The sequence below is a fragment of the Paroedura picta genome, chromosome 5 (assembly GCF_049243985.1).
Source record: "Paroedura picta isolate Pp20150507F chromosome 5, Ppicta_v3.0, whole genome shotgun sequence".
NCBI classification, from domain to species: Eukaryota; Metazoa; Chordata; class Lepidosauria; order Squamata; family Gekkonidae; genus Paroedura; species Paroedura picta.
In genome coordinates this window covers 96,879,889-96,892,718 of record NC_135373.1, presented here as the reverse complement: position 1 = coordinate 96,892,718, position 12,830 = coordinate 96,879,889, and the positions used below count along the sequence as shown (strand labels likewise).

Below are 12,830 nucleotides of genomic sequence, written 5' to 3'. Positions count from 1 at the left end.
ACCATGTCGACGATCCACTTCTCCCACTCCGAACAGACACTCGAGAGGTCTCTGGATGTGAACTGGTCCAAGCTTGATAGGGAACTACAAATATCCCATTCTGAGTACGTTGTTTGACTGTTTTGCAGCTCTCCTATGATCCATCACCAATGTACCTGGGCAAATGGGCAAATGGGCAAATCTCCATTTGGAGATGAAATCCAAGACCTCCCTATTGATTTTGAGGACAAACCTCCAGTCTTGCATATGGCCCCCTCATGGTACATGGAGGTTGAAGGGGAGGAAGTGGGTGGGATTCAGAATATGCAAAGTACAGTGTCAGAACCTTCCCCTGATGAAAATATTGGGGACTGTTGTTTGCATGGTGAACAGCTCATGAAGATGGCAAATGCCCTAGAGCTTGATATGTTAACCGTGGATGCAAAGGCCAAGGAAAAGATCTTGCTGGCTATACTCCAATGCCCCTACATCTGTTGCCCTCCCCATCATTCAGGGGTTGGACAACCTAATGGCTCCAATCTGGAACAAGCCAGCCTCTACGATTATTGCCTCAAAGAAGCTTGAAGGCTTATACCGAGTCAAACAGGACACAGCCAAGTATCCATCCATCCTGTGTTTTCCTCAGTCACTATCCAGGACATGCAGCTTCACCTGAATTTTAGGATCGCTAATTACCAGACCATCAATGGCAGTTACCAATACTTTTTATGGGACTACATCTCCAAATATCTGGATATGCTTCCAGAGGAATCCAAGAGCTTGGCTCACCTTATTCATTTGGAGGCCCTAAGAACATCGAAGCAGGTGACTAATGCTGGTCGGCATGCAGTGCAAGTATTCTCAAGGGCTATGGCTTCTGTTGTGATTATTAGGCACCACTCCTGGTTGGGGAATACATCCCTCCCTATTGAGTCTCGGGCTTGGGTTGAGGATTTATCTTTTGAGTGTACCTCCCTTTTTTCCAATCCACAGATGGGTTCCTTGGAACCCTTAAGAAGTGCAGGCAGACAGCTAAGATGTTGAGCTCTTTTCCACCTCTAGTGTCTCAACAGTATCAAGGCTGGTTCCAGCAAGGCTATGCCACTCCAGTTTTTCAGTCCCAGCACCGACAGGACCAACAGTATCCTCCCAGGAATTTCTCCCAGCCCTACAACAGGAAATGTCAGGGTCACCAGTTCCCCAAACAGTCCCAGCCTCCTAAGGGAGCTTCAAGACAACAGCCTAAAAAACTCTGAACACCAGCTCCACCAAGGGAAGTTCCCCCGAGCTTCCTGAACTGTTTGTCCACGTTTGCCCCTGCCTGGTCTCTGATCACCCGTGATTCTTGGGTGCTGTCTATTGTTCAAGTTGGTTACCATTTGCATTCCCTTTATGTTCCTCAGCTTGTTTTGTGTTCCTGGGCCCTGGATAATTATTTCACAGAGTTGTCCTCCCAAATCCAGGACCTCCTGGAAAAGGGAGCAATGGAGGAGTTTCCCCAAGGTCTTGAAGACTTGGGTTTTTTCTCTAGATTTTTACTTGTGGAGATGGGGGCACCCATCCTACTTTGGACCTTAGGAGGTTAATTAAACATTATGTGTTTATAAATTTTGTATGGTGTCTCTCCCTTCTGTGATGGAGTTTCTATCAAAAGATCAGTAGTTTTCAGTCCTTGATCTCAAGGATGTATACTTCCATGTGTCAATTTACCCTGGGCATAAGAGATACCTTAAATTTTGTCAAGGTTCCAGGTTTTCCAGTACATGATTTTACCCTTTGGTCCATCCCCAGGGTTTTTACTAAGTGCATGGCTTATGTCATCGCTTTCCTGTGTTCCAGGGGTATTGTCATTTTCCCTTACTTAGATGATTGACTCCTAGTGGGATCATCCAATGAATGTCTCCAAGTGCACGTTCAGGATTGTGTTCAGGAGTGTTTGTGCTTGTGTTTCCTTGAGCCTTCACATTAATGCTCAGAAGTCTTGATTGACCCTGGCCTTAAAGGCAATGCTTATTGGAGCTGTCCTAGATTCTGAGCTAGGCAGAGCTTTCCTGCTGCGGGATAGGGGTCAAAGAAATTTTGAAGCGGTTCAGACTTTGGTCAGGAACTGCTGACAATCTACCCAGTCTCTTCAACGCATTTTGGGCCTCATGGCTTCTATTACAGCTGTGGTAAGCTTTGCTAGGTGGCACATGAGATATTTTCAGCATTGATTCCTAAGTGTGTTCCAACCAAACAAGCATTCCCTGTTCCATTTGTTTTCAGTTCTGAGAGTGTCAGTGCTCTCCATACAGTGGTGGTCCCAGGATCACAACCTCTTGCAGAGGGTACCCTTTGACCTGTGGAATGTTGGTCCAGGGCTCTTCAATTTTCTCACATAAATTATCAAATTGGTTCCTTAGGGGTCTGTTGAACTTCTATCCCCCTAGACCTAGATCCCACAATGTTCACTTCAGGTGGTTCTATCTGCCTTAATGTTTCTGCCTTTCAAACCTTTGGGGTGGTGTCACTGGGGGCCTTTTTAATGAAGGTGACCTTTCTAGTGGCAGTCACATCTGCCAGGCAGATTGGGGAGTTAGCGGCCCTCCGATCGGACCCACCTTAAGTGCAGTTCTTCCTGGGAAATGTACTCTTATGCCTCTCAAGAGATTTCCTCCCTAAGGTAGTTCCCCATTTCCATATAGCTCAGGAAGAGTTTCTCCCTACCCACATTTCCTTTTTTGCCACTGTAAGTAAGAAACATATTTGCTGGCATTCTGTGTTTCTGCATAGCTAAGCTTAGCCTTGCCTTTCTCTTGATCCTTTTCCCTTGGCTGAGGAAAGAACTTTGACCACAGAGCTTGTAAGGTCATTTTTAAATTAATCTTCATCAGACCTGATTTCAAAGAACTGGAGGAGGGAGAGTTGCAGCACTCCAGGGCAAGCTCTAGCACAACTTCCAAGCCATCTCTGAATGACACAGTTGGTGGCCCTTCTTCAGATTGGCCCAGTGAGGATTATAGGTTCCATGGGGAGCGGTTATTGAGGATGACCAAGGCATTGGAGCTTGATGTCTCGACTTCCAATGCTTTGGCCAAATGACAAGAGCCTGAGCAGGCTTTATTCAGATATGCTTACCTCTTAGCATGCCTTCCCAAAATCAGTTTAGATCAGGTAAATCTATCTGTTATTGGGGACCCAAGAAGGGGAGAGCTGCATCTGCTAAATCGATTGCCCTCTGGGTCATTTCAGCCATCAAGGCTGCTTGCAGAGCTTCTCAGATCAAGTGCCAGTTGGACATCAGGGAGCATTTTTTCAGAGCCCAGGGGGCTTCAACTGCATTTAATCACCAGATCCCATTATCATGGATTTGCATTGGATCTTCAGGACTGATGGGAAGTGGGTTTTGGGAGGACAATGCTTCAGTTTTTGTTCAACCACGAAGCTTGACCCCACCACCTAAGATCTCCAGCTCATGAATTTCCTAATGTGGGACTGCATCACAAGATGGAAAATGAAAACAGAGTTGCACTTACCTGTAACTGTTGTTCATTGACATCTTGTGTGTAGACTCACATTCCCTCCCTCCAGCCCTGTTGTGGGCTCTCAATCAAATATTAGTCAGCCTTGGAAGCAAGGGGGTCTTTGGACCTGATATATTGTATTATCAGCTGATTGGGAGTTCGCAGCGATGGGGCAGAACTGAGGGTGGGGTTGCTCTGCCCTTGGAACATGTGGTGTGTCCAGTGGGGAGGCATATGTTGTTCGAGAGGGCAAGGGCGCCCCCTTTTGGAGCTTTAGCTAGGAAAGTTCCCTGGCATTCCCAATTTGTTTCTGCACGCAAGATGTCAATGAACAGCAGTTATATGTACATTCAACTCTGTTTATTTTTGTTTTAGTTGTTTTATTAACAACATCACACAGATAGTCTTGTTTGCTTAATAAAGACATTCTTGGATTGTTGAAACGGAGTAATTCTTCCAGTGTCTGTCTCTCTCAATTCTAGATTGAAAGACTTATTATCAAACACTGTAGTAGATAATCAATGTGAAAATAATTCAGTAGAATCAGTAATGTTTCAAGTGATAGCTTAAACTAGTGATAGCTTCAATTGCAGACATAACTTATAGCCAATACTTGTGTACAAACAAATGTATCTGCCAAAGATAGAAGAAATCAACGTATAAGTAAAACTTTCAACATTTATATATATATATTTAAATGTTAAACCTTCTAGAGTAAGACCTTTTTAAAGACTATTTTGTGTGTAGCTTCCATTAACAATCAAATCAAAGAAAGAATATTTTGATACTATTGCCAGTATTTTTCTAAACCCTGTTTTATATTGTTTTTACAGTGTTTAATACAAAATTCTCCTACAATGGAATATCTGTCCGTAAAATTACTGGCTCCTACACATTCTGGTTTTGTTATTTTTCTTGCATTTTTGCGAAAGTGATCGTGGTGAATTGTAATTTAGGATGAAGATTTTAGCTATGATCTTTCTGTTGTTGTTTTTTTTATCTCTTCAGGTGGGATGGTGGAAGGATAAGCGTCTCAAGATGAAGTATTATGTGTGGCCTCGTTCTGAACTCTACCCTGACCGTGAGGAACGGAAGGATGATCATCTTAGCATAGTGACCCTAGAGGAAGCACCATTTGTTATTGTGGAAAATGTGGACCCATTAAGTGGTACCTGTATGAGAAACACTGTCCCGTGCCAAAAAAGAATCGTGACAGAGTAGGTGTCAACAGGATCTTTCTCCAGTTGATTCCCCTTAGCATGCTTATCTGGATGCTCACCAGCAGCAAACCTCACTGGACTGTCTCAGGCTAGCCGCATTACTGCTGGTTTCTAGTACAATATCCTAACTAGCCTGGCTCAAAAAACTACTTAACAATTGCTTCAAGTCTGTGTTTTTTTTAAAAAATCGAGGGATGTATAAGAAAGGAAATAAGGATAGCTATGTGAAAAACTGGGAATAACGAGGGAGGCTTTCTACAATTCTTAATTTCTACTATCAATCAATATTTTTTCAAGCAAATTTCTGTTGGAAGTTAGTTAAACACTACAAAACAACAGGAAAAACTTGTTTGTAATGTTCAGTTTCTGCTAGAACAGAAATGTTAAACAAAGTAGGAAATGAGAAAAAAACAAAAGGATTTTAGTTTGAAGATTCACATTGAAATTATCAGTGTAAAAAGTAAATATTTGCATAAAGCACAAAGGAAAATGGGATCAAATATTTTACTAGTTTGGCATAATCCTCTGTTGTTATGATTGGTTAGGAACAAGACGGATGAGGAAACTGCCTACATCAAGAAATGCTGCAAAGGTTTTTGTATTGATATTCTCAAGAAAATCTCCAAGTTTGTCAAGTTTACCTATGACCTTTATTTGGTAACCAATGGCAAACATGGGAAGAAGGTCAATGGAACATGGAATGGAATGATTGGCGAGGTAAGCCATGAACTATGCCTGTTTTTACTCCATGCTTACTTCTAGAATTGAGAGCTTTTTTCTATACCTAGTTGATTTTTTTGTCTCTGAAAGTAGAAATGAACTGAACATTACTTTGAAAATGTGCTTATGAATATTTATGGCTTAAAAATACAATTATTTGAATTAACATGAATCCATTCTGTGATCATTTACACTTATTTTTATATAATTATGTTTTAAAACTTCTGTTATGCCTTGTGTACCAATAGCACTCAATGTATAAAAGAAAACCATTATATAAAGCATAAAATATTGACAAAATCTATACCGAGATACAAGCAACATAAAAATTTTAAAAAATTAAATAAATAAAACAGATCTAAGCCAGAGAATTTAGAGGGAAATGTGCTATAATTCTGTGTGAGAAGAAGTGTCCTGGAAACGAGGCTCTCAATTGCTGTTCCAAGCAGAATTACATCCCAACACCATTGAAATCTATGGACCTAGCACTGTAACTGTGGTCACCTTTGTGCCTTTCTTTCCCCTAGTTATTCTAGGTATGTCATGCTTAATACATACCCTGAAAATATTTTTTCATGCCACACTCAGTGATTGCCCATTAACTGATAAGCTTCAGCCAGATTCTGAGCCTGTCCATTTTAATTATCCTAAAAAGGCTTTTTGTTTTCTTGGAAACAACTCATAGCTCCATTAAGTTTTTTCATCTATTCTTCACTGATCTGATGTTGTTTCTACAGTGCAGTCCAAATATGATAGGAAGTCATTCTTGCACAACTTGCTGCTTCCTTCACTTCTCATCCCCCACACCATGCCGACTCATTCCTTCTTTATCCTTCTATACCTTTATCTCTCAGTTCTCATATGCAAATTTGATTTTACCCTTTGCTCTTTTTTCCTCTCATTCTTCAATTGTCATATAAATTAGAAATTCCTCTTATGCCATATCTGAAGTTATCCATTGTCACAGATAGAGCCCGTCTCATATATTTACATATTAATATTAAACTACCCACAATGGCTTCTACACAGTAAACTTCATTCTAGTGAATGTTGAAATGAAGCAGTTTCATTTATTTTAAAAAGAATCTCCATGTCCTGAATTCAGCAGAGAACAGAAAACAACAGGTGGGATGCAAGGGCCATCTCACTTTCCCCTCCCTCACTATAGCCTCTTTCCCATTCCTGAGAACCCTCATAGCCTTTTCCTGCTTCCATCTCCCATTCCTACTTTCTACCTTTCTCTTTCCTCCTGTCTTCTGCTTTCCTTTCTTCCCTTCCCTTGTCAGCCTCTCCCCCAGAGAACTATGGCCTGGAAGGAAAAAGGAAACTAAAACCCAACCTGAGAAAACAAGTCAGGAATCCAAAAGTTGAGCAACAAATATATATAAATATTAAAATACAGATATTTATTATTAGATGCACATTAAGAAGGTTAAAGATAACATTAAAACATTAGAAGAACAGTCTCTGCAGTATTACATGCACAGTTCCAATAGCTACACATGGTATGACCATAGACCAAATACGTTTCAACCTAGAGGGTCAGTGATCTAGTAAATTATTTGCACACATATCTAGTAAATTATATGCACACATACAGTAGAACAATGAGACCTAGTTGGTGACATAAGAATCAAAGCATGAAGCACCCAACAATATATAAGGTAATAATAATTTCAGATGTAGAACTCACAATAAAAAAAAATCAAAGTACTCAAGTGCTACATTCTGTCATGGGCCAAGGTTCAATCCTGAGCATGCATCCTCATGTGTAAACCAAAAGAAATCACTTTCTTTTGGTTTATACATGAGAATGCACACTAAACACACAATATCCCTCAGATATGGCCAGATTGACTCTTAGAATATACAAGTGGAAATCCACTAGGACTTTCCCCTTTCCTTTCCTCTTCCCATTTTCCCTTTCCATTTCTTGAAAGCTCCAGTAACCTCTTCCCCTTTCTGGCTTCCTTCTTTCCTTCCCATCTACCTGCAAGCCTACCTTTATCTCATCACCATATTTCCACACTTTCCCTGACATCCTCTACCCAGGAAAAATATAGCCCACTTGCACAGTGCCAGTTGCCAGAGCAAGCACAATTGCACACTGGGGAACCTGCAAAGACTTGTGAGGAGCACTCTGCTTTCCCTACACAGATACTGCTGGAACCAGGACAGCTCCCTGCCAGCCCCCCCCCCCAAAAAAAAAAAAAAAACTGGCAATGCTACCAGGACCACAGCAGCTCCTGGTGAACCTCCTTACCAATGTCAACACTGTCAGGATTGTCACAGTTTCCAGTCTCCTCCACACATCAATGGTGACACTGCTGGGGCTCTCGCAGCTCCCAACCACATACACTCTGAAAGAGGAGGAAGTAGGTGTGCTGCCTGGCCATGCAAAGACATTGGGGGGGGGGGGTACAAGCTTCCACAATTTTTTTCCCCAAGTATTCAGATTTTTCTGCAAGCCTGGAAAGTCCCACAAGTTTTCAGGACAATCTGTTTCCACGATTCAGGTATCTACATATCTGCAGATTGGATTAAACTTAACTATTAGAACATTAGATGATGACAGAAGTAATAATTGAGTGGAATCTGTATTCAAAAAATTGTAACAGCTTGCTTTCAATCCTTTAGGTGGTTGCCAAACGGGCTTATATGGCGGTGGGATCCCTTACCATAAATGCAGAACGCTCAGAAGTGGTAGACTTTTCTGTGCCCTTCATTGAGACAGGAATCAGTGTAATGGTGTCGCGAAGCAATGGGACAGTCTCACCTTCTGCCTTCTTAGGTAAAGGTTTCTTCCAAGGAATCACATTTTGCTGGGGATTATTGGATGAAATCAGCTTTCATTTAATGTAATTAGTAATTAATTCTTAATGTTTAAGTCTGTACAAACAAGTTTATTTGGCCTTACCTTACCTTTGCTTTTCCAAATGATCATCATTAATAGCTTCAAAGCCTGTTCCTAAGAACGGGCCTTGAAAGGGTTCCCTCCCCTGGCCCCTGGCTAGGCAGCTTACGGTGACTTTGGGCAGCAGCTTGCAGCCAGATGAAGTGGGGCAGGCGGGGGCTGGTCAGCTTGTTAGCAGGGCCGGGACAGAGCTCCTTAGCAGGCAGTCAGCAGGCCAGGAGGCCCTCTTCAGCAAGCCCAGCCTAGCAGGCTAATAGGCCCTCATTAGCAAGCCCTCCACCATGACCATTTGCCCAGGGCCCTCTCCCCTTACCTGCTGCTGGCTCCAGGCACTGAGGCATCTGAGAGCAAAGAGGCTAGAGTCTAGGGACAGAGGGCGGGAGCTGCAGGGGCAGGGCCAATCAGGGCAAAGCTGGCTGCACCCTGATTGGTTCTATTCCAGCTGGACAGCTGGACACGTCCCACCCCTAGGCTGTTTCACAAATATATAGAGGAACAACAATGGATAAGGATGGTGAACATCTCTTTAACCAGACTTTCTTCTGTGCTTTTAGCAATAGTTTAGCATGCAGAAATTTAGATTCAGGTGGGTAGCCAGTTTGCCTGAAGCAGCAGAACACAGTTTGAGTTCAATAGCACCTTTAAGACAACAAAGTTTTATTCAAGGCACCAGCTTTTGCTTGCACATGAAAGGTGCCAATGGACTCAAACTTTGTGAAGCAAACTTTAGTACATGAAATTTCTCTTGTCTTTTTGAGTTGTAACCAAAAACAAAACAAAAACTCTCAAACCCTAATGTGGCTCCACTTGCACAATATCTCATATCAGCCTTCCTGCTTCAGCCACTTGCACCTGTGAAAAAGTTGCTCCAGGAGATCTAAAGATCCTATAGAATGTTGTGCAGCAAGGTATTGCAGCTTGTGGAGAGAGTCAGTGTGGCTTCCCCCACAGGTAAATGGAAGTGCCTTCTGCTCACTATGTGGACTATGTGGGACCAGTCCTTTGTCTCATGCAACTTAATTTTTGTGCATCTGTCTGGTGCTAAAGCAAAGTGAATAAAACATTTGACCACCCAATGGTTAACCAGCCTCCTTGTCTGATACAGTCTATAAGCAGGGCTCTGTAATTACTATGTAAAACAAGAATGGATAAGTTTCTGAGTCCTTATGTTCCTGTTGCCATGCTTGCAAATGCATGGGCAGTGCTTGTCGCAATCTTGTAAGACAGACTGGTGACTGATTTAGAATTCCAGTGCTCTGCCTTCCCCATGACTAAATGGAATGAGCATAAACTGTATGAAATACAAGAAAATTATGTAAGTTTATATATTATGGTCACAGAATCTGCCTTTTCTTGGTGCAAAATTTGGATTTCTTGTCTACAGAATATTTTTTAAAGAAAAAACACAGCTCGGTTTCTAGATTTTGCCCCTGGCTCCCTCAGGCTCCCATTTAAGGAACTGTAGTCATATGTCCTGATGATTTGGACTTTCAGATAGGATGGTGTGGTTTGCTGTGAATTATCCAATTTTTTCTCTTTCATTCAGAACCATTCAGTGCTGATGTGTGGGTGATGATGTTTGTAATGCTTCTTATAATATCTGCGGTGGCTGTCTTTGTCTTTGAATACTTCAGCCCTGTGGGATACAACCGATGTTTGGCTGATGGCAGAGGTAAGGAGATATATATTTCATTTTCTCCCTGGGTTTTCTGAAAGCAGAATTTCTCTACATCCATTTTTGTTCATATATATAACCCAGGTTGTTTACACTGTTTATAGTTTCTCTAGGAAGAGTGGGGGGAGGGGGGGAGCTGAACAGAGAGCTCTATGAATAGCGGAGAATCTTAAAAGACTTTTTTTGGAGGGGGAGATGTGAAAACATCTGCAATGCTTTGAAATATGGAGCCTCTAATTGCTAGGGTGAGTAGCACTCTGATCTTCTACATGTTTACTCAGAAGCAAGGCCCATCAATTTTAGGGGAATTGTTTCCTAAGTGTTTGTTACCTGAAATAGACCTGTCTCCTGAATTTATGATGGGAAATTAGCAATTTTAGGAAACAAAGCTTTGTGAGAGAAGAAACCAATGAGATTCTCCATCTTTGTTATACAGGGTAGCATCAAGCCAGAAATCTCAGGCAGAGGCAGTTTTTAGAAATTAATAAAAAAGGATTTTAAAAAATTAACATCAAAACAAAAACTCACTAACATAGAAACACATATATTTAAGATAGCACATACACATAGAGGAAACAAAAGAGGTGATCATTTGTCATAAGGGATTAAGAGTTGGGTCAGAGAAAGTGAAGGGGATCCAGAAGAATGGCAGCCCATCCTGCAAGATGGGTTTCATGCATGGAAAGCCAAACATGAGAAAAGAAATGGCTATTTGTTCCCCTTTTGTAGCCAGATCTGTACCTTCTGTGGTTCTACTTGGAAGGTATCATCATATCCCTTTGCATGAGAGGCTTTGTCCTTATGGTATGGGTTTTCCCAATACAATATTGCACATAATATTAGAATGCCCTTTTCACAAAGTATCTCACCAGAAATTTCGTTCAACCATCCTGCAGAATAGGATTAATGCAAACAAAGTAGATATATGGCAGCATCTCCTGAAGGACAATGATCCTGAACTACAAAGGTGGTCACCAGATTTTCAAAGACTGTTACCAAGGTTAATTCCAAATTGTTTCTTTAAAACTGTTTACATGTGTTGTTGTTTTTTAATAGTTGTTTGATGTTGTGATATTGTATCAATTTTACATTTATACTGTTTTACATATTTTATATGCCATTAAAGGGACTGATTGATTGCCAGATTTGTATCTCTAGTCTGTGGTAAGGCATGGCAGCCCTATGACAATGTCTTGATGGGATTAATTGGGCAATACTAAAGAAGTGTTAATGGATGAGCCAGGCTTTGACAAAGAAGTTTTAATTGGTTTATTGGGAGACCTCTGGAATAATGGAAGTATTTCAGGTGTTGGCCATATTTGAATTTTGGGCTGGAATGGATGCCTAGACCCACTTTAATGGGAGTTTGATGTACCAGGAATTAAGGATGGAATAAGTTATTACATGGATGACTTAATTGGGAAAAAAACATTAAATGGTGCCAGGAGGGGAAAGAGCAAATGGCTCAGCCCTTCTTTAGTGCAGATTCATTGCATCATTCTTGTGATACCCGGAAATTCTCTTGGATGAGACTGACTTCACATAGAGCTAGCATTGGCATTTTTCTGATACACAAGGCTTTCCCGGTAGGTGCCCTGACCTAATGTGAACCAGAAATAAGGATGGAGGTTTGCAGCTGCATTCTTCCTTCCAAGGCAAAACATATCTCCTGGGACCTAATGTGCTATTTTTTAAATTATTAAATTTGTAATAATTTTTTCCTTGGACAACTGTTCAAAGTTGAATTTCTGTACTTCAGCTCAGCAATATTTGGAAAATTTTGTAATACATGTGAATTGTAATCTTGTTTTCTAAAATAGTAGTAGAAACCCTTGGCTAGTTTTCTTGCTTTGATTCTTGCCTTGGATTTCTTGGATGGAGATCAGAAGTCTTGTTTTCATTTTTATGGCTTTGATCTGAATGAAATAGTATGTGAATGTGTTTCTCATTGCATTAGTTACATTATCCACTTCACTGGGTCACAGAATGGATTAATACAGGGTTGCCAGGAGATCTCCCAGGATTACCACTAAATTACATAGGTTTCCCTGGAGAAAATGACAATTTTGGAAGGTAGACTGTATGCTGAAGTCTCTCCCTTTTCCACTACTAGATTTCTAGGATGTTCCCAACCTGGAGCTGGCAAACCTAGATTAAGCCAAAGTCCTGTTGCACAGTAATAGCCCCCCATAAGATTTGTTCACCTCCAGATTATAATGTGTGTCAGAAGCATGGAGGAAATAAGAAAGTTATGCTGCTTAGGGATCTATTTTGGGGGGAGGGGGAATCAAAGCAGAAAAGATGAGCAATCTCTCCTATTGTATTATCTTACTCACAGAGATTTGAGATAAATTGGACTCTAATTTAAAAACCTATCTGCTTGCCAAAGAAAGGGAAGAAGGTTTAGGTACTGGTTCCCCTACTGTGCGACACTGAAGGAAAGGGACAGAATTGGGGGCGCTGGAAGCAGAGAGTGAAGAATGCAAAGCTTAACTCTGTCTTTGATCAGATGATTTATGAGAAAAGAGCCAAAGGCAGACATAGTTTATATATCACAGAAATGGAGCTTGGATAACAGTAAGTTACTGGTACTCTCTCCTCAGCTTCATTAAGCTGTGAAATGGCCCCCTACCTGAGGCCTTCTGGTTTGTCCACAGGCTGATAAAGTTAAAATGCTTGAATAGAAATGTTTGTGTGGAAACCTCGTTCCCTGCTTCCTAAATTTGCCCTGAGCAGTTATGCCATTGAGTTTCTGAGCCCTGAAAAAAAGAGAGACTTGTAATGGAAATTTAGTCAGAGCCATACATACAGCCATGCCG

The 12,830-nt window shown here is 41.2% G+C and overlaps 1 protein-coding gene across 6 annotated transcripts in view; it reads left to right on the top strand.

Moving 5' to 3' along the window:
- Positions 1–12,830, top strand: part of GRIN2B (glutamate ionotropic receptor NMDA type subunit 2B) — a 339,667-nt gene that overhangs the window by 254,329 nt on the left and 72,508 nt on the right. For all 6 annotated transcript variants that reach the window (XR_013231308.1, XM_077339269.1, XM_077339266.1 and 3 more), the window contains exons 5-8: positions 4,491–4,699; positions 5,248–5,419; positions 8,060–8,213; positions 9,883–10,008. Coding sequence is in view for 5 of the 6 variants with exons in the window: in XM_077339269.1 (XP_077195384.1) it covers positions 4,491–4,699; positions 5,248–5,419; positions 8,060–8,213; positions 9,883–10,008 (661 nt within the window). In the remaining variant the exon portion in view is untranslated. The remainder of the gene's footprint in view (positions 1–4,490; positions 4,700–5,247; positions 5,420–8,059; positions 8,214–9,882; positions 10,009–12,830) is intronic.